Source organism: Emys orbicularis, chromosome 1 (genome assembly GCF_028017835.1).
Source record: "Emys orbicularis isolate rEmyOrb1 chromosome 1, rEmyOrb1.hap1, whole genome shotgun sequence".
Taxonomy (NCBI): Eukaryota; Metazoa; Chordata; order Testudines; family Emydidae; genus Emys; species Emys orbicularis.
The window spans coordinates 144,243,469-144,264,775 of record NC_088683.1 but is presented as its reverse complement, the minus strand read 5'-3'; the positions used below and the strand labels follow the sequence as shown (position 1 = coordinate 144,264,775).

Sequence of the window (21,307 nt, the reverse complement as noted above, 5' to 3'; positions counted from 1 at the left end):
GACCCATACAGGACTTCAGTGACATGGAGAGAGCTACAACTCCGCATGGGAACAGCTCAGACACTTCAGCACATGGGGCCAGGGTGGGAGGAGCAGGCGATGACATGGGCCTGGGAACTACCCTGGAGATACGGATGGGCAGATACTGTACTGTATGTGGGACCTACTATGGGGAGAAGAAAGGAGGGGGCAGATACATGGTAACTACCATGGGAGGAAAATGGGGACAGAAACGCAGAGTGTGTCTACAGGGCAGATGGGAGTGTACGTCCCAGCACAGGTAGACAGCCACGAAAATAGCAGTGTGGCCATGGCAGCTCAGGCTAGTTGCCCCAGTACATACTCCAAGCTTGAGCATGACTGTATTTGGGCAGCTAGCCAGAGCTGCCACCCATGGCCACACTGCCTTTGTTAGTGTACCAGCTTGGGCGGAGCTGGTGTGTGCATGTCTCACGTTCTCCGCTGCAGTGTAGACACACCCATTTGTGAGAGCTATCATGGGGCATGGCAAGAGTGGGCAGATAAAGGGCATGAGGATGTAGTATGTAGAGGGCCCAGCGGGGAAAGGCTTTAGGTGCTGCGTGGGTTTAATGTGTCTCTCTCTGTGGTTCCCTGCAGGGCGGGGTGGACGATGAGGTCACGCTCTCTGCTTACATCACCATCGCGCTGCTAGAGATTCCTCTGCCCATCACTGTACGTATCCACACGCACAAAGTCCCCTTCATGAGTTCCCCTGGGTCAGCAGCCTCCCCTCTCCCCCACTCCCTATACCCATCCGAGTCCTGATAGTGGCAGCCTGCTGCCCCTAATAAAGGGACCTCTAAGGAAAAGAGGGAAAAAAACAGTCTGGAAAGGCTTTGGCTCTGGCTCCAGAATGAGACGGTCCCCAGGCCTCAGAAGCATCTGGGTGTGCAGTACTGGTTCTGGCCGAGCTCTGCTTCTTTGATTGGCTCTTTATTTATTTGTTTTTTTTTAATATGCACAATGGAAAAAAAGAATCCCAAATTCATGTCAAAAGAGCTGTAGTGTTCGGTCACTGTCTCCTGTGTGTCTGGCTGCAGCTCAGATGGGCTGACTGATGGAAGCTTTTCAGCCTGACAGCGTGGCTACTCCCTTCTTCATTATTCCTGTTTGTTTTATATAGTCTCTGTAAACGTACTAGGGGTCTAGTGTTAGGGGGCTTATTCCTTCACCCTCTCACTTCCCTGGTCCTTCTCGCATGAACAGAGAGCAGCAATACCCAAAGTCCAAAGGTGCAAACAATTTGATGTTTACTGGGGTAAACTTCCAGCAAGCATGATTCCAGTTTCCTTCTTCAGTGTCCCCCTTCCCAGCTCTGACACCACAGAGCCTTGCCTGTGTCCGTTCCCATTCCCTGTTCCCATTCCCAGCCAGCGAAACATGATTCTAATTCCCCCACCCCCAGTCCCTGTTCCCATCCCCCCCCTTACTTCCTGATTGACTGCAGACTATATAGTAAAACTTGAGTTCTGCTTAGGTATACCTTAACCAATCATTTTACTGAAATTTAACTAACCAATAATATAAATAAAATATATGGAGATATACCTAGCTCATAGAGCTGGAAAGGACCATCGAGTCCAGCCCCCTGCCTTCACTAGCAGGACCAAGTACTGATTTTACCCTAGATCCCTAAGTGGCCCCCTCAAGGATCAAACTCATAATCCTGGGTTTAGTAGGCCAATGCTCAAACCACTGAGCTATCTACTTATCCTAACATATTGTAACGTGGTTATTTAACCAATTATAATTATATCCCACCACCTTAATTGGTTTACACCCAACAAAATTAATTATACAGCAGACAGAAACAATCACAGAACCAAACTGAGATTATACAGACAAACAATAGGGAAGTGGAGACTATAGAGGAACAAAGAGATGAGGATTTCACATCCCAGCTATTGATAAGTGAGTTCTTGCCAGACAGGATGCTATCAAACTAAGTTTCCTTTTACATTTTCTAGGCTCTTCCCTTTCTCTGGAGGTGATAGGAATATCAGGACAGAACTGTATTCCTAACAGCCCAATAGCACCTTATTTCAATGTGACTAGTTTGGAATGTAAGGATGTGACCGTACATTTCCCAGTTTATGGCTGCCTCTGCTGCTTAGCTGAAGGCCTTAGCCTAAGAACAGACCTTCAGACTGTCACTGTAAGAGAAGGCCCTTACACAGACAGACAGTGATTTTGATTCTTTCTTTTATACCTCTATAACTAGCTAAGTGATAAGAATACACCTAAATTCTTAAAGTATAGGCCTTTACAGACAGGCCTGAATATCTATATCCTAACGTCTAGTCATGCTTTTCATTGGATGAATGACTGGGAGGGATTATATACTAGTTGACAGCTGTTGGCTCATTGCTATCCATGGCGGAGCCTGCTTCATTTGCCTTCCACATGTTTTCTTGGTTAAAATTCAATAAATAGCCCTAGACACCTCAGATTACCTTAATTTCTCCAAATTGTGAAGGCCTTGTATCTAACATGGCTACCCCATGGAAGGCAGGAATGTGATTTTTGTAACTGCTGAGGCTGTCTCAGCTAGACACATTTAAGCCACATTTCTGTGCTCAGTGGCCCACAGTGATGGATGGGGTGACCAAATTACTACAAGAGTCTGAGTTCACTGGGACCATGCAAGTGACTGGTGTCAAACAGTCACTCATCCCATCACCAGCATCTGTGTTATATTAGATCCACTGCCCCTCTTATTTAAATCCATCTGTGCTCTGTGGCCATGAGATGACAGCCTGCACAGGCAGTGCCCAAAGCCTAGCTCATATCGTCACACTGCAAACACTGATTATTTCCCCTCTATGCTCCCCGCAGCACTCTGTGGTCCGTAGTGCTTTATTCTGCCTGGAAACAGCCATGGAGCAGGGAGGAAGCCACGTGTACACAAAGGCACTGATGGCCTACGCCTTCACTCTGGCAGGGAAGGAGGAGAAGCACAGGGCACTGCTGGACTCGCTTGATAAGGAAGCTGTGAAAGAGGGTGAGACCTGTTTATGGGCTCTTCTTCTGCATCCCGGTCCACTAGCCCTATGTAGCCTGGCAGGAGAAGGGTTTGATTGTTATTGCTGTAACCTTCAGTCTGTACTGCGGCAGGTCAGGATTATTTAGCCTCTTCACACATTTTAGATCAATGAGCCTTAAAAACCCTGGCACTGGCCATTCCTGGGATCTGACTTCATAAAATGTGGGAGACACAGGCACAGGTGCAGCAACCTAATTAGACACTGAGAGTTTCCACATCTGGACTGTATCAACCCACTAGAGGGATTATTTAATACCTTCATGCTTTGTATTGACATGCCCAGCAAGGGTTGGGACTCCATTCTCCATCCTCAGTGACAGTATGTCAGTAACCCTCTTGGCAAAAACCAGATATTCGGTAATAAACATTTCCTTTTCTCCTCCCTCTCCCTTCTCCCATTGCAGATGACTCCGTTCACTGGCAGAGGCCCGGGAAGCAGCCAGAGGCTGATCTCCCGTTCTATCACCCCCGTGCTCCCTCCGCCGAGGTGGAGATGACGTCCTACGTGCTCCTCGCTTACCTCCCCACGCGGCCGGCACCATCCCAAGAAGACCTGTCATTAGCAGCTCAAATTGCAAAGTGGATCAGCAAGCAGCAGAATCCCAACGGGGGCTTTTCCTCCACCCAGGTGAGCTGTTCCCATCCCCAGCCTCAGACACCCAGGGCAGGAGGGGGAGGCAGGAGATCTATATATCAGGTTGCCAGAGAAGAACGAGTAACCCAGCATTGGAACAGAGACAGACTCCTTCTGGGGAGGGGGAGGGGGCGACAGTGCCCTCGCTGCAGGGTTTAGAGAACCTCTGTTTCTGAGGGGGTTAGATCATGGGATAGTCACAGCATGGAGCATGGCTACATCAGATCCCCATAGGCCTTAGTGGGCTAATGAGGCAGGAGACTGGACAAGTGATGCTCTTGTGTACAGAGGGCAGACTTGTCGCCCTGAGCATCCACCAACATGACGCTTTCCTCAGCTCCCCCCAGCACTGACCCCGTCCAGCCCAGCCAATCCAGCTTGGGAGCTGAGGACTCCCCAGAGAAGCAGCAGCAGCTAGCCACTGCCAGACACACCTTGGTGGAGCTAGGGTGACCAGACATCCCGATAAAATCGGGACTGTCCCTATATTTAGGTGTTTGTCCCGCGTCCTGCTCCGCTTTTTTTTTTGCTCTGCCGGCGACCCCCCCGCCCCATGTGTCCCGATATTTTCTTCCTCTCATCTGGTCACCCTAGGTGGGGTGGGGGCACCATCCCGAGTTATGTAGAACCAGAAAGTGCCACCTGATTAAAGGCAGCCCAAAACACATCCCTCTTGAAACAGTGCATGAAGTGTTTCCCTTTGGAAGACTACTTCACGGAGGGATTTGGTTAACACAGTAGGGTTGTAATTCTGTTTTCCTGCTGCTGAGGCACGTGGGTGCATCTGCCTCTGTTATCTGTCTGCCCTGTCAGCTGTCCCTTCAGGTTGCTCCTTCACGGGAGGGTGGGTGGCTTCTTCCCTCAGCTCCCTGTAGTGGAGTGTCAGAATTCCCAAGGCCTATGTTCCCAAAGGTACTTAGACACTTGGCTGCTTTCAGTGGGAGAAAGGTGCTTAAATACCTTGGAGGATCTGGGCCCAGGGAATAGGTGAATGGCTTGTGGGAGTGATGGGTAGAGAATGGGTGGAAATGGGAAAAGCCGACCTTTCTGAGCAGGGCGGTGCTGTGTGGGAGGAGCCGGTGGGGTAGGGGCTCCAGGCCCATAGAAATGGCTCATTCATTCCCTTGGGCGCCTGGGCCCATCTCTTGTCTGGCAGGACACAGTGGTGGCGCTCCAGGCCCTGTCCCGATACGGAGCCTCTACTTACACCAAGAGCGGAGGAGCATCCACAGTGACCCTGCAATCCACAGGGAACTTTCAGACCCAGTTCCAGGTGGATCACACGAACCGTCTGCTGCTCCAGCGTATGGCACTGCCAGAGGTGCCAGGGGACTACAGCATGGGGGTGACAGGAGAAGGATGTGTCTACGTGCAGGTGAGGGGCCCAGGGGCAGGGGGAGAGGGACAGGCTGCTGCTGAGGGCGCCTGGCTCATCCTGGAGATGGCAGGGTGAGGTGGGATGGGTAGGGGAGGGAAGGGAGAAAGAGATGGGGATAAGGATGAGAAAATAGGAAAAGGTGTGAGGAGAGAGCATGTCCAGAGTTAGGGAATGGGGAGCTAGTGAGAGGAGGAAGGAGAAAGAGAAGACAAAGGAGGGAATGAGATGGACCGGGGGAAGGAGGCAGAGGAGATAAGCAGAGAGGAGATTACGCACAGGCTCACATAGAACTGTGCATTCTCTTCCAGACCAGCCTGAGATACAACGTGCTCCCCAAGCCGGAAGAGGCACCATTCGCGCTGGAGGTGCACACGGTCCCCGAGACGTGTGAGAGCCCCCAGGTCCACAGGACTTTTAGCATTGCCATAAACATCAGGTAACTCCCCTCACAGGCCCAGGCCTTCCGGAGCAGCCCTAGCTTAGGTGCCGACTTTCTAATGTGCCAAGGGGTGCTCCCCCCCAGGCTCTGCCCCCATTCCACCCCTTCCCTGAAGGCCCCACTACTGCTCTGCCTCTTCCCACCCCATTCCACCCCCTCCCCCAAGCGCGCCCCACCCTTGCTCCGACCCCTCTCCGCAGCTCCTCCTGGACGCTTCAGGGCAGGAGGCACTGGGGAGAGGGAGAGGCGCTGATAGGGGGGCTGCCGGTGGGTGCTAAGCACCCATCACTTTTTTTCTGTGGATGCTCCAGCCCTGGAGCACCCATGGAGTCAGCGCCTTTGAGCCCTACGGCTGGGGATGGGTCACTCCAGGAGATTGCACGTGGACAAGCAGGTGGGGTGGGAGATGCTACAGATCGGGGGAGCGTGCACCTGTGCCAATCAGAGTTGAGGTGCATCAGCTCTGTGCTGAGATGTATTAAACCTTGTTTCATTTCCTGCTTGGTCTCCCAGTTACACAGGGAAACGCCCCGTCTCCAACATGGTCATTGTTGATGTTAAGATGCTGTCAGGATTCATCCCTGTGAAGTCATCAGTGAGGAAGGTAACAGCCTGTTCTGTGTATGGGCTATAGCCCCCCCAGAGCCCCTTGCCTTCAGCCCCACCTGAGAGGTATTTGGCCCCCAGTGGGCTCCAATTCCTGACCCCTCATATTATGGGTGCAGCCTGGTCTCATCTCCAGCAATAGGGCCCCCCATGTCTTCTGTTTCTCTGACCCCATCTCTTCTTTTCCACTGGAATCCTGAAGGGTCTGAGAGTCCCCACCCCACATCTGTCACAGGGGCCAGTTCAGATCAGCCTTTCACCTGCAGATTTCCCAGCTGCAGGATCTGCAGTGTAGACAGCAGCTCCTTCCATGTCTGACTCCAGCCTGGGCTTATGGAGACCTTGTGCAGTGACCCCGGCATTGCAGACAGTGTTAGCCAGTCTAAGACCTAGAGAATGAGGAAGAACTATTAGGTCTGTTTGACTGAGGCTGGGTATACTGGAATTGGTGCTGCCTTTGATTGTGGTCCAGCCCCTCAGGTGCACTTTACACCTCAGTCCACCAATTGGGTGGGGACACATACTCCGCCTCTTCCCTGAAAGCACCAGGGGAAAGAGGTCCCGGTGGTTCTCCATCGCTGACCATTTTTAAATCGAGATTGGATGTTTGTCTTTGACTAAAAGATCTGCTCTAGGAATTCTTTTGGGGAAGTTCTCTGGCCTGTGTTACACACATAGGCGTAATTTGACTTCTGTATTTGTGGCAGGGGGTGGGGGCAGCTCCAGTCAGGGCAATGGGGCTGCGCATGTGGGCGGGGGGACAAATTCCACACCTGCCCAAGGATTGCAGTTTGGGGGGACAACACCCCCCAGTGTCCCCAAACTACACCCATGGTTATACAGGAGGTGAGATTACATGATCACAATGGTCCTTCTGGGCTTGGACTCCATGAATTTGTGAAAGCATCCCATTGCTTAGGGCTGTGGGGTGGTTCGAAGGGGAGCTCAGTAACATCCTGCTTCTCTCCCTTGCCTGCTGGCAGCTGGAAGGACATCACCACATCCACCGCACAGAACTGAGCACCAACCACGTGCTGCTCTACATGGAGCAGGTGAGTGGCTGCACGGGGCCGGGATGGGCCAAGGAGAGTCACCCCCAATGTACTCCCAATAGAAGTGCCCGGGGGAGGGGATCTCCCAAGCCTCAGCTGGGAAAGACAAACCCATGTATTCCTGCCCAGTGTTTCCCTTCAGCACTTCCCCAACACAGAGCCAGGGCCCTGATCTCCCCCCACCTACGGGTACCAGGGACGGCGGCTCATACCCTGGGGTTGGGCAGGGCTTATCCCACCTCCCTCAGGGCCTGAATCCCTGCCAGGCCCTGCAGCCAAGGGGGGCAGATGCTGGACCTGCAGGATCATGGGGGGCACCAATGGGGGGAGGAGATGTGGAAGGAGAGGGTGAAGTGGCTCAGAGCTTCCTGAGCCTCATCTGTTTCCTTCTCAGGTGAGCAACGTGACTCAGAGCTTCTCCTTCGCGGTGGAACAGGACTTCCCCGTGCAGAGCCTGAAGCCAGCGGCGGTGAAAGTCTATGATTACTATGAGACAGGTGTGTGTGCGGGTGGGGCTGGCAGCAGTGGAGGCTGGTGGGCCTGTCATAAAGGGGGAGAAGTCACATTCAGAGCCACAGTGAACCTGCTGGGATATGGGATTGAGCATCTCCCTGCTCCAGGATGAGAATGCGGGGCACACAGGGTTTACATGCTAGGGATCATCCTGCACTGACCTCATGCTCGCACCATGGGAGGCTCTGAGGCCCCAGACCCCTCGGTCTGCTAATCCACGTAGGTTAGAGCCAAAGGGATCTAGGAGGGTCCTGGGTTCAGATCCTGCCCTGGGATCCCAGCTCTGGGTGTGACCTGGGGGAGGCACATTCACTCCTCTGTTCCCAGCTAGGAAATTGGGGTGACAAAACCAGAGCCCAACGGCAACCCCAGTGGTCATGTGTCAGGCGAGGTGCAAACGGACATAGGGCACTTGGCACAGACTCACTGGAGATGCCTGTTGTGTTGTAGCCTTGGAATAACCTTTGCCTTCCTCCCATGGAGCCCAGCTGAGGTTCCTTCAGTGCCCTTGGAGACAGGGCTCCCTCCTCTCCTGCCTGAGATCTCTGGTGCGGTGCCAGCTCTCTGCCGCAGGGCCTGGTGGAAGTGTGAGGAGTCTTGGTTGGGTCTCACACAGCCCTGATCACATCTCCCTTCCCTTGTGTCTTCCAGATGAATTTGCCATTGCTGAGTACAGCGCCCCCTGCAGCAAAGGTAGCGTATGAAGAGACGACTATGAGGTTTTCAGACTGCTCAGGGCTGCTCAGTTAGAACAGTGCTGAAACCCAGCCTGAGTCTCCTCAGCCTGTCTGAAGGGTTGTAAAAGTTGCTATTCACTTTTGCCCCATCTTCTGGGGTGGTCTGCCAGCACCCCTAAGTGTTCAGGGGAGAAGGGAACACCAACTCCCCCGCATTGTCAAGTTCCAGATTCAGTCTTTTCAGATTTGAGTCTGAGGCAGCAGGCTTGGTTAGTCCCAAGATTACGTTCTCCCCCTCAGTCAAAACAAGTCTCTGCTTCTTTCTGTGTCTGTTGCTGGGACAGAGCAAGAGCAAGTCCTTCCAAAACCCAAGCTTGGGATCCCTCTTCTCATCAGGGCTTTTTTTAAACAGGCTGCAAAGCAAAACAGATTAATGAAAAACCATCTTCCAGGGTTGGGGTGACTCAACTCTGCTGGGAAAGGGGTCGGGGCTGAAGCCCTGAATGTTCTGGGGATGCGTCCGGCCACTGTGGTAGAGAAGCCATAGTCTGGTCAGGGCAGTGTCTCTGCAGCTCCAGAATGAGGTGACCTACAAGAGGGAAAGCTTCCCCTCCGTGAGTCATTGATTCCTCTGTAACTCTCTCACATTCTCTTTTCCCCATCATAGCCAATGTTGAGCAGGAAAATGCGTGAGTGATGGAGCTGTATTCTGGGCCCTGCTGAATCCTCTCTGCTCATCTCTGCATGCAGCTATTCCCCCAGGCGAAGTGGTTTGATATAGTGGTGAGGAAAACCCCTCAGCACCATATAATTAATGTTATAAATAAATTGTCATGATTCTGATCAGATGCTTGTGGCCTCTTTCCTGGTTACTAAGGCTCATCCCTTCTCCCCTGTTGGGATCAGATTGCAGGATAGTCTCAACCTTAAAACAGATCCAGAGCCGTTCCCAGCCATCGGTGCCAAGGAGGGGTTGGCAGGACATCAGAAGTGACTGGAGACAGAGGGTCTCTCTGGGAACAGCCCTGGTGTCTGTGATCTGTGAAGATCTGTGCATCACATGGGCCTGTTTAGTTGTGCAGGCAGGGAACAGACCCTTCCCTGATGGCACAATCCTGAGGAAGTTCTGAGGTTTCCTATCCTGTTTCCTGCACTGGGGATGATCTTGGCCTAAGCTTCAGTTGCAGGGCCAAACTCTTCCCTCAATGACATTTGCAGTCAGTGGTGTGGTGCAGGTGTAACTGAGGGGAGATGTGAAGACCCTGGGGGCAGAATTTCTCCTGCTGGGTCTCCGTTGCAGCTGATGAAGGAAAGAGCCCATCTTAGCTCTCAGAGGAAGTTTGGAGAAGTTTGTGGCACTGGCAATGGGGAAAAACAGTGTTTTACTCATAAAATGAGTATGGTGTGTGTGAAGAGTTGGGTCTCAGCAGTCTGGAAAACGGGAACATGAGCTGGCCATGGAGAAGGGAGTTGGAATAGTGCAGCCAAGAAGTAAGGGAAGCAGAGGTGAGGATTTCAGTGTTGAGATGGGGCATGTGTGCAAACATTCATGCACAAAATGTGCCCATCCACATCTACATTGTAGCCCTAAGTATTGTTGAGCTGGCAGCATAGGCACTGACTTATTTTTCCCAGTGGGTGCTCCACTCCCACTCCACCCCAAGGCCCTGCCCCGCTCCTCCGCCCCAAGGCTCTGCCCCGCTCCACCTCTTCCTGTCCCCACTCCGCCCTCTCCTCCGAGGCTCCACACCAGGGCCGGCTCCAGGGTTTTGGCTGCCCCAAGCAGCCAAAAAAAAAAAAAAAAAAAAAAAAAGCTGCGATCGCGATGGCAATTCGGCAGGAGGTCCTTCGCTCCAAGCTGGAGTGAGGGACTGTCCGCCGAATTGCCACCGAAGAGCTTGACGTGCCGCCCCTCTCAGGAGTGGCCGCCCCAAGCACCTGCTTGGCAAGCTGGTGCCTGGAGCCCGCCCTGCTCCACACCAGCTGCCAAACAGCTGAACGGCAGCCCAGCTGTGGCTGGCGGGTGCTGACCACCCCCACTGTTTTTTTCCCCCATGGCTGCTTGAGCCCCGGAGCACCCATAGACTCAGCACTTATGCCCGATTCTCTCCTCACTTGTAGCAGTGTAAATCTGGAGTGACCCCAGTGAAATCAGTGGAGTTACACTGGTATATAATTAATGAACCACAGGTGGTTCACCAGCCTGGGAAGCAGTCTAATGAGTGGCGCTGTGGTTCACCAGCAGTTATAAACCCAATTTGACAAGCCAGAGAAGGCAGGTTAGACTGGCAGTGCCAGCAGGAATCTGAAACCCATTTCTTGAGTTGAAGAGGGTACTAAGCAAGCAGGGGTGAGTCTCATATATTCCCCATGGTCCCATATATGGCCAGTTTACATGCATCAGCCATAAATATGTTAATGTTGCTGAGGCCAGAAGTTAAGGTTTTACGTTATGGCGAGTTGAATGAATGTGTTGTTTACCATGTATCTTTATCTATTTCAAACGGAGGGGCGTTCCTTGTGGGGTGTTAAGGTCTGGTGAACAAGGTTTTCCTAACCTCTCTGTTCCCTGTGTGAGGCGCATCTGTAGCCAGCACAAACAGCCATGGAGAGCTGCTAGGTGTGCTCACCAAGCTGGGCAATCATTCCAAAAATATGTGGACTTTTTAAAGCGGGGGGAATTGGCTTCTGGTGTATGTGACCCCTGGGAATTGGTATTTACAATTGTGACCAGACTGGTCAGGGTTGGGCATTGGGGGACAGCTGCTGGAGGACTGCGACGTCTATACTTGCACTGTGTCAACCACAGTAGGGTCGACCATGACTCAACACTATTTGGGGAGGTGGTGTTACTGTGTCACTATAACGGGGCACCTACATCAGCAGGAGGCAAATCTGAGTGTAGCCTCATGCACAACTAGGTTGACGAAAGATGACTCATGTTGACCTAACTTTGAAGGCCTTAATCTACACTACAAAGTTTGCCAGCATAGCTATGTCCTCTAGAATCATGAAGAAGAAGAAAAAATTCACACCCCCGGCTGACATAGCTATGTCAGCAAAAACCCTGCTGTAGACACAATTATGCTATGAGAAGAATCGTGTCAGCTTAGCTAATGTTGTTTGGTGAGGTGATGTAGCTATGTTGACAGAACTCCTGTCAGCTTACCCTATGTCTCCATGAGGGGGCTCTGCCAGGATAGCTATACTGGCAAAGGCGCTGTAGTGTAAAGAAGGCCTGCGTTAACCACGTTTTTGGGCAGTTAATTTCCCTTGTTTCTGAAGGAAGAGGCATTAGTGAGGGCGCATGTTTGGAGGGCACCTGTGGGAGGGGAATGATGATCTGTCATGTTAACTACCAGCTCTGCCCTCCTCCTGGCCCCACCATGCCTGCGGTAGGGCTGGAAGGGCCATGGGAAGAAAGGAGGATGGTAACTGATGGGCTTTTAGGAGCATATCTACCGGCTGGAGGCTGCAAGAGGAATAGGAGGGAGTCCAGGCTTCGTATCCACTTCAGGGAGCTAGTGCAAAGGAAGGGGCTCTCCGTAGCCCTCTGCAGTACAGGAGAGCTGTTGATGTGTGGAATGGCCCATTCATCTCAGTGGAGTCTGCTCAGATGAATTAGGACACACCAAAGAGATGAATAGTCTAACACAATAGCTCTGGGTGGTGTGAAATGACCCATTCATCGTAATGGGAGTTCCCCTCTACCTCAGTTTCAGCTGTGGAATACCATTGTTCAAGGTAATCTCACTATACATATCAGTTTTAGAGCAACTGGAATATTAAAATATTTTTATTGGGGGGGGGGGCAGTATCTGAGGAATGCCTGAACCAAATTACTCCAAACTTGCCCCATTGCCCCTGTTGTGGCATACAAATATCCTAGATAATCTCATTATGCATGTGGATTTTAGAGTACTTTGAAAATTAATAGAAGTTCATAATGCAGGGGGAGGACATATATTGGAAACCTCTTGATCAAATGACCTAAATTTGCACCATAAATTCTACCCCAGCCCCATAATAGCTTTTTAATTATTGCTTTCCCAAAAGGGAAGTGGATGGTGGGGAAATTATCCACGATTGATCCCAAGAGAGTAATATCAGGATCAGAGCCATAGTTTGGGCCCCAAGTATGTGTAAAAAAAACTTATAAGAAGTGTAAAATGTGGATGTTGCATAATTTTTTTAGTGGGACTGTGTCAGGATTCCACCCCCCTGAACTCTGGGGTGCAGCTGTGGGGACCCACACGAAAGACCCCCTAAGCTTATATTCTACCAACTTAGGTTAAAACTTCCCCAAGGCACAAATTCCTTTCCTTATCCTTGGATGGTATTGCTGCTATTACCAAGTGATTTACACAAAAATTCAGGGAAGGGTCATTTGGAATAGGGATCCCCCCAAAATATCCCCCCAAGCCTTTTCACCCCCTTTCCTGGGGAGGCTTGAGAATAATATACCAACCAATTGCCTTAGCAATGTGAGCACAGACCAGACCCTTTGTCTTCAGGACACTAAAAACCAATCAGGTTCTTAAAAGAAAAACTTTATTTATAAAGAAAAAATCAAGATGGAAGGTAACTTTACAGGGTAATACAAAGATTTAAAACACAGAGGATTCCCTTCTGGGCTCAGCTTCACAGTTACAAAAACAGGAATAAAACTACCTCTGTAGCATAGAAAAATTCACAAGCCCAAACAAAAGATAACCTAATGCATTTCCTTGCCCTACTTACAATTTCTGTGGTTTTAGATGGATTATTCCAGGTATATTTTCAGGAGATATTGTACCTGCTTGGCTTCTCCCTCTATCCGGAGAGGGAACAACAAAAGAGAACAACAACAAATCCTTCCCCCACCAGATTTGAAAGTATCTTCTTTCCTCATTGGTCCTTCTGGTCAGGTGCCAACTAGGTTATTTGAACTGCTTAACCCCTTGCAGGTAAAGCAATCCAGTACAGCTGCTAAAGAGGGATTTTATTCTACTACATACATAAAGGTTGCTACCCTTCCCTCTATATTTATGACAACAACATAAAACAATCTTGACTACTAAACCAACCCTGTGACTATTTTCAAGAGAAGGTTTTTTTGAGGGCCTTTCCCCTAATCAACTTCCTCTTATCCTAACCTATTATGTCATGCTCCCAGCACTCTATTCTATATGTACATGCCATGGTGGAAAGGGACACATTTTCACATCTAGCTCCAGTCCCACAAAGTCAGCAGTTACCCTGATTTTGAGGAATTGGGAATGTAATGGATAATTTCATTTTTAAAGGTGATCTATAAAAGGGGCAATAACTGAGACTGTGCCATTGTTTGATTTTCTTTTCTTGTGTAAAGAAGGCATGATGATTTGGGGGTCTAGGTGGGTTTTTTTGTTTGTATGTTTGTTTGTTTGGGGGGAGGGAAGATACATTTATGTTGCCTCCTTTTATATTACTAGGTCCTGTCTAGCCTGGAGTACTCATACTTTGGCTTTGTCTAGACTAGAATTGGTGGCCTTGTTATAATTTTAGCTAATTGATTGTAAATGCTAATTATGTTGATAACTGAGGCTCTCCACAAATGTTTGTTCTGGACCACCAAGTTTTGTGGTTTGTCCAAGCTGAGCCCCCATGTCCTGATACTCTGCAAATGTGTGGGTCTAGATTAGCATTTACAATCATTTAACAAGCAATTGTCAATCAATTACAACAGGAGAACAAAAAGAATGAGGAGTACTTGTGGCACCTTAGAGACTAACAAATTTATTTGAGCATAAGCTTTTGTGGGCAAAAAACTCTGTGTTCTATCTGATTTTGTTAATAACTATTTAACTTCAGTGCCAAATGAGTATTTTGGATAAAGGATGCATGTGTGCAAGGAAGGAATGAGAGAGACAAATTTCCCCCCAAATTTTTACTATCCTGGGGGACTAGGACAGTCTCCCTTTCACCTCCTAAGTGGCCCCCCTGAGGACAGACACCTCCCCACCCGGGCAGAGCAGCTTAGCACTCGCAGAAATGGGGGAAGGCAGTGGCAGTGACTCCGCATGGGCCTCCCAAACTGCACCCATGGTGGACTCCCCTCCCCTCTCCTGACACTGCAGTGGACCCCACCCACTCCAAGCCAGGCTCCCTCTGCCTGGAAGGACACTCACCTAGTGCTGCCTGCAGTTGGAACAGGCTGGGAGCTGGAGACTACCCAGGAGATCTGGGTAGGAGGCGGGGTGACCCAGGTGAGCAGCATCTCATTGCTGCTGATCAGGCGAGGCTTCTGCAGAGCAGAGGGAGTCCTGCACTCCCTGCTCACCTACCACTAATCCTGGCTGGAGCAGCTCCCTGAGGCTGCTGGAGGAGAGGCCCCACTCCCCACTGAGGGCTGAAGCAGGGCTGGGTCAGCCCCTGCTGCAACCAGCTCAGGGGCCACAAAACAGCTGATGGGGCCATAACAGGGACGCACAGCAGTGCCGCGTGAAAATTAAGGAGCTAAGGCTAAGGCAAGCCTACCACAAAGCCAGAGACGCAAACGGAAGGTCCGGGGCTGAGCCGCAAACATGCCGCTATTAGAGCATGTTTATTAGAGCATAAGCTTTTGAGGGCAAAAAACTCGATGTTCTGTCTGATTTTGTTAATAACTATTTAACTTCAGTGCCAAATGAGTATTTTGGATAAAGGATGCATGTGTGCAAGGAAGGAATGAGAGAGACAAATTTCCCCCCAAATTTTTACTATCCTGGGGGACTAGGACAGTCCCCCTTTCACCCTCTAAGGGCTTGTCTACACTACAAAATTAGGTCGGATTTATAGAAGCCGGTTTTATAGAAACCGGTTTTATGCAGCCGACTGTGTGTGTCCCCACATAAAATGCTCTAAGTGCATGAAGTTGGCGGACCGCGTCCACAGTACCGAGGCTAGCGTTGACTTCCGGCGCATTGCACTATGGGTGCCTATGGGTACCTATCCCACAGTTCCCGGAGTCTCCGGCGCCCATTGGAATTATGGTTTGAGATCGCAATGCCCGAATGATGCAAAGCAGTGCCGCGGGGGGTTCTGGGTACATTGCGTCAGGCCCCTCTCCCGCCGTCACAGCAACGGCAGACAATAGATTCGCGCCTTTTTACCTGGGTTACCTGTGCAGACAACATACCACGCCAAGCATGGAGCCCGCTCAGCTCAGCTCACCGTCACCATATGTCTTCCGGGTGCCGGCAAACGTGGGACTGCATTGCTAAACAGCAGCAGCAGCTTACTGCCTTTTGGCGGTAGACGGTGCAGCATGAGTGGTAGCCTTCATCGGCGCTCGGGATGCTGGTAGCTGTGGGGCTGGCAGCCGTAGGGCTGCATTGCACCAGCCCCTTGCCTTTTGGCAGTAGATGGTTTATTACGACTGGTAACCGTCCTCGTCGGACCTAATTTACAGGTTGCCTGAAATGCTCATATATAATTGTAGCCTGAGCACCTTTACCAATCCTTCTGGCTACTGTACAGCATATATTGCTACACAGCAGCAACCCCTTGCCTTTAACTGTCCTCGTTGGACGATGATGGCTTCCAGTTGTAGTATACTATTTTCTGCCAAGTATTGTCTGCTAAGCACCCAGAAAAGGTCGAGGGCGATCTGGGTGCTGGCAGACATATGGCTGGCTCACGTAGGGTTACATTGCTACCAAGCACCCAGAAAATGCCGAGGGCTATCAGTCATGCTGCACTGTCGTCTTAAGATGTAAAAAATAGATTTGTTCTGTATTCATTTCCTTCCCCCCTCCCTCCGTCAAATCAACGGCCCGCTAAACCCAGGCTTAGGAGTTCAATCTCTGGGGGGGGAGCATTCTGTGTGACAGTTGTTTGTATTTCTCCCTGATGCACAGCCACCTTTCTTGATTTTAATTCCCTGTACCTGTACGTCATGTCGTCAGTCGCCCGCCCCTCCCTCCCTCCCTCCCCTGGTCTTTAGATACTAGTTTCGCGCCTTTTTTCAGACCAGACGCCATAGCTATCACTGGGATCATGGATCCCGCTCAGATCACCGCGGCAATTATGAGCACTATGAACACCACGCGCATTGTCCTGGAGTATATGCAGAGCCTGGACATGCCAAAGCAAAACCAGGAGGACCAGCTGAGGAGGAGGCGATTGCAGCGCGGCGACGATAGTGATGAGGAAATTGACATGGACCTCTCACAAGGCACAGGCCCCAGCAATGTGGAAATCATGGTGTTACTGGGGCAGGTTCATGCCATGGAACGCCGATTCTGGGCCCGGGAAACAAGCACAGACTGGTGGGACCGCATCGTGTTGCAGGTCTGGGACGATTCCCAGTGGCTGCGAAACTTTCGCATGCATAAGGGCACTTTAATGGAACTTTGTGACTTGCTTTCCCCTGCCCTGAAGCGCCAGAATACCAGGATGAGAGCAGCCCTCACAGTTGAGAAGCGAGTGGCGATAGCCCTGTGGAAGCTTGCAACGCCAGACAGCTACCGGTCAGTCGGGAATCAATTTGGAGTGGGCAAATCTACTGTGGGGGCTGCTGTGATCCAAGTTGCCAGGGCAATGAGAGACCTGGTGATATCAAGGGTAGTGACTCTGGGAAACGTGCAGGACATAGTGGATGGCTTTGCTGCAATGGGATTCCCAAACTGTGGTGGGGCGATAGACGGAACCCATATCCCTATCTTGGCACCGGCGCACCAAGCCACCGAGTACATAAACCGCAAGGGGTACTTTTCAATGCTGCTGCAAGCCCTGGTGGATCACAAGGGACGTTTCACCGACATCAACGTGGGCTGGCCGGGAAGGGTACATGATGCTCGCGTCTTCAGGCACTCTCTTCTGTTTCGAAAGCTGGAGGAAGGGACTTTCTTCCCGGACCAGAAAATAACCATTGGGGATGTTGAAATGCCTATCGTGATCCTTGGGGACCCAGCCTACCCCTTAATGCCATGGCTCATGAAGCCATACACAGGCAGCCTGGACAGGAGTCAGGACCTGTTCAACTACAGGCTGAGCAAGTGCCGAATGGTGGTGGAATGTGCATTTGGGCGTTTAAAAGCGCGCTGGCGCAGCTTACTGACTCGCTGTGACCTCAGCGAAAAGAATATCCCCATTGTTATTGCTGCTTGCTGTGCGCTCCACAATATCTGTGAGAGTAAGGGGGAGACATTTATGGCGGGGTGGGAGGTAGAGGCAAATCGCCTGGCCGCTGATTACGCGCAGCCAGACACCAGGTCGGTTAGAGCAGCACAGCAGGGCGCGGTGCGCATCAGAGAGGCTTTGAAAACTAGTTTTGTGACTGGCCAGGATACGGTGTGAAACTTCTGTTTGTTTCTCCTTGATGAAATCGCAGCCCCCCCACGCACCCGGTTAACTCTACTACCCTGTAAACCAAGCACCCCAACCTCCCCTACCCTCCCCTCTTCAAGCACCACTTGCAGAGGCAATAAAGTCATTGTTACTTCACATTCATGCATTCTTTATTAATTGAGCACACAACTAGGGGGATAATTGCAAAGGTAGCCCGGGATGGGTGGGGGAGGAGGGAAGCAGCACACAACTAGGGGCATAATTGCAAAGGTAGCCCGGGATGGGTGGGGGAGGAGGGAAGGAAAAGGACACACTGCACTTTAAAACTTTAAAACTTATTGCTGTGGAAATCATCTAGGGTGGAGTGATTGGGTGGCCGGAGGCCCCCCCACCGTGTTCTTGGGCGTCTGGGTGAGGAGGCAATGGGACTTGGGGAGGAGGGCTGGTGGTTACAGAGGGGCTGTAGCGGCGGTCTCTGCTCCTGCTGTTGGTTACAGAGGGGCTGTAGCGGCGGTCTGTGCTCCTGCTGTTGGTTACAGAGGGGCTGTAGCGGCGGTCTCTGCTCCTGCTGTTGGTTACAGAGGGGCTGTAGCGGCGGTCTCTGCTCCTGCTGTTGGTTACAGAGGGGCTGTAGCGGCGGTCTCTGCTCCTGCTGCCTTTCCTGCAGCTCAACCATACGCAGGAGCATATCACTTTGATGCTCCAGCAGCCGGAGCATCGACTCTTGCTTTCTGAGTACAAGCTGACGCCACTTCTCCTCTTCAGCCCACGTTTCAGCCCGCCACCTCTCCTCTCGCTCATATTGGGCTTTTTTAAAATCAGTCATTGACTGCCTCCACGCATTCTGCTGTGCTCTGTCAGCGTGGGAGGCAGTCTGTAGTTCAGTGAACATTTCGTCACGCGTCCTTCGCTTCCTTCTTCGAATATTCACTAGCCTCTGTGAAGGTGAAACATTTGCAGCTGGTGGAGGAGAAGGGAGAGTTGTTTCAAAAAGATACATTTTTGAGAACAATGGGTACACTCTTTCACGTTAGATTTTGCTGTTCACATCACACAGCACATGTGCTTTCGTTACAAGGTCGCATTTTTCCTCTTATATTGAGGGCCTGCTGGTTTGGTGTGAGAGATCACTCACGCAGTGCCAGGCCACAGATTTCAGCTTGCAGGCAGCCATGGTAAGACACAGTCTTTTGGCTTTTTTAACCTTGTTAACAAGTGGGGATGGTTTAAAACAGTACTGCTCTCATTAACCATACCAAGCACCCGTTGGGTTGGCCATTTAAAATGGGTTTGCAATGTAAAAGGAGGGGCTGCGGTTTCAGGTTTAACATGCAGCACAAACCCAACTAACTCCCCTCCCCCACACACCCAATTCTCTGGGATGGTCACTTCACCCCTCCCCCCCACCGCGTGGTTAACAGCGGGGAATATTTCTGTTCAGCAGAGCAGGAAGGGGCACCTCTGAATGTCCCCTTAATAAAATCGCCCCATTTCAACCAGGTGACCGTGAATGATATCACTCTCCTGAGGATAACAAAGAGCGATAAGGAATGGATGTTGTCTGCATGCCAGCAAACACCGGGACCATACGCTGCCATGCTTTGTTATGCAATGATTCCAGACTATGTGCTACTGGCCTGGCGTGGTAAAGTGTCCTACCATGGCGGACGGGATAAGGCAGCCCTCCCCAGAAACCTTTTGCAAAGGCTTTGGGAGTACATGAAGGAGAGCTTTCTGGAGATGTCCCTGGAGGATTTCCGCTCCATCCCCATACACGTTAACAGACTTTTCCAGTAGCTGTACTGGCCGCGATTGCCAGGGCAAATTAATCATTAATCATTAAACACGCTTGCTTTTAAACCATGTGTAATATTTACAAAGGTACACTCACCAGAGGTCCCCTGTGTGCCCACAGGGTCTTGGGTGAGTTCGGGGGTTACTGGTTCCAGGTCCAGGGTGACAAACATATCCTGGCTGTTGGGGAAACTGGTTTCTCCGCTTCCTTGCTGCTGTGAGCTATCTATGATGTTCTTTCCATCCTCATCTTCCTCGTCCGCCGAACCCGCTTCCCTGTCTCCAGCGAGGGACTGATAGCACACGCTTGGGCTACTGGTGGCTGCACCCCCTAGAATGGCATGCAGCTCCTCGTAGTAGCGGCATGTTTGCGGCTCAGCCCCGGACCTTCCGTTTGCGTCTCTGGCTTTGTGGTAGGCTTGCCTTAGCTCCTTAATTTTCACGCGGCACTGCTGTGCGTCCCTGTTATGGCCTCTGTCCTTCATGGCCTTGGAGATCTTTTCTAATGTTTTGCCATTTCTTTTACTGTTTCGGAGTTCGGCCAGCACTGCTTCATCTCCCCAGATGGCGATCAGATCCCGTACCTCCCGATCGGTCCAGGCTGGAGCTCTTTTGCGATCCTGGGACTGGGACTGGGACTCCATCACGGTTACCTGTGCTGATGAGCTCTGCATGGTCACCTGTGCTCTCCACGCTGAGCAAACAGGAAATGAAATTCAAACGTTCGCGGGGCTTTTCCTGTCTACCTGGCCAGTGCATCTGAGATGAGAGTGCTGTCCAGAGCGGTCACAATGAAGCACTGTGGGATAGCTCCCGGAGGCCACTAATGTCGAATTCCGTCCTCACTAACCCAATTCCGAACCCCTAAGGCCGATTTTATCGCTAATCCCCTCGTCGAGGTGGTGTAAAGAAACCGGTTTAAAGGGCCCTTTAAGTCGAAAGAAAGGGCTTCGTCGTGTAAACGTGTCCAGGCTTAAGTCGACTTAACGCAGCTAAAGTCGACCTAAACTCGTAGTGTAGACCAGGCCTAAGTGGCACCCCTGAGAACAGACACCTCCCCACCCGGGCAGAGCAGCTTAGCACTCGCAGAAATGGGGGAAGGCAGTGGCAGTGACTCCGCATGAGCCCCCCAAACTGCACCCATGGTGGACTCCCCTCCCCCTCTCCTGACACTGCAGTGGACCTCACCCACTCCAAGCCCCAGGCTCCCTCTGCCTGGGAGGAGACTCACCAAGTGCTGCCTGCAGTTGGAACAGGCTGGGAGCTGGAGACTGCCCAGGAGATTTGGGTAGGAGGCGGGGTGACCCAGGTGAGCAGCATCTCATTGCTGCTGATCAGGCGAGGCTTCTGCAGAGCAGAGGGAGTCCTGCACTCCCTGCTCACCTACCACTAACCCTGGCTGGAGCAGCTCCCTGAGGCTGCTGGAGGAGAGGCCCCACTCCCCACTGAGGGCTGAAGCAGGTCAGCCCCTGCTGCAGCCAGCTCAGGGGCCACAAAACAGCTGATGGGGGGCAGGACTGCATTCAGGGGAGCCTGCCAAACAGCTGATAAGCACAGTCGCCTACCAGCTGATCAGTGGGGGCAGGGCTGCCCGGAACTGCTGATCCGTGGCCGGGGCCACAGAACCACTATTGCCGGTGGGTGCTGAGCACCCACTAATTTTTTTCCATGGAGTCGGTACCTATGGCTGGCAGGATGCTTGGATTCCAGTTGTCATGTGTTGAAAAGCAATCACAGCTCAGGAAACCGCTGATATTTTAGTCTTCCCCACAAACCAGCTTCCTGGATGTAGAAGTGAAAATGGAATCATGGGCAGAGGAAGGAAGAGAGAGAAAGGATGGTGGTTTCTAGTAAACACC

The 21,307-nt window shown here is 51.4% G+C and overlaps 1 protein-coding gene across 1 annotated transcript in view; it reads left to right on the top strand.

The window, feature by feature from the left end:
• The window catches only part of LOC135885998 (alpha-2-macroglobulin-like), a 46,051-nt gene extending 36,846 nt beyond the window's left edge, over positions 1-9,205 (top strand). Inside the window, exons 27-36 of the mRNA XM_065413925.1 lie at positions 619-693; positions 2,857-3,022; positions 3,469-3,692; positions 4,855-5,073; positions 5,385-5,512; positions 6,029-6,119; positions 7,105-7,173; positions 7,568-7,670; positions 8,338-8,379; positions 9,031-9,205. Of these exons, the coding sequence (XP_065269997.1) occupies positions 619-693; positions 2,857-3,022; positions 3,469-3,692; positions 4,855-5,073; positions 5,385-5,512; positions 6,029-6,119; positions 7,105-7,173; positions 7,568-7,670; positions 8,338-8,379; positions 9,031-9,056 (1,143 nt within the window). The 3' untranslated portion in view covers positions 9,057-9,205. The remainder of the gene's footprint in view (positions 1-618; positions 694-2,856; positions 3,023-3,468; positions 3,693-4,854; positions 5,074-5,384; positions 5,513-6,028; positions 6,120-7,104; positions 7,174-7,567; positions 7,671-8,337; positions 8,380-9,030) is intronic.
• The last annotated feature ends 12,102 nt before the right edge of the window (positions 9,206-21,307 follow it).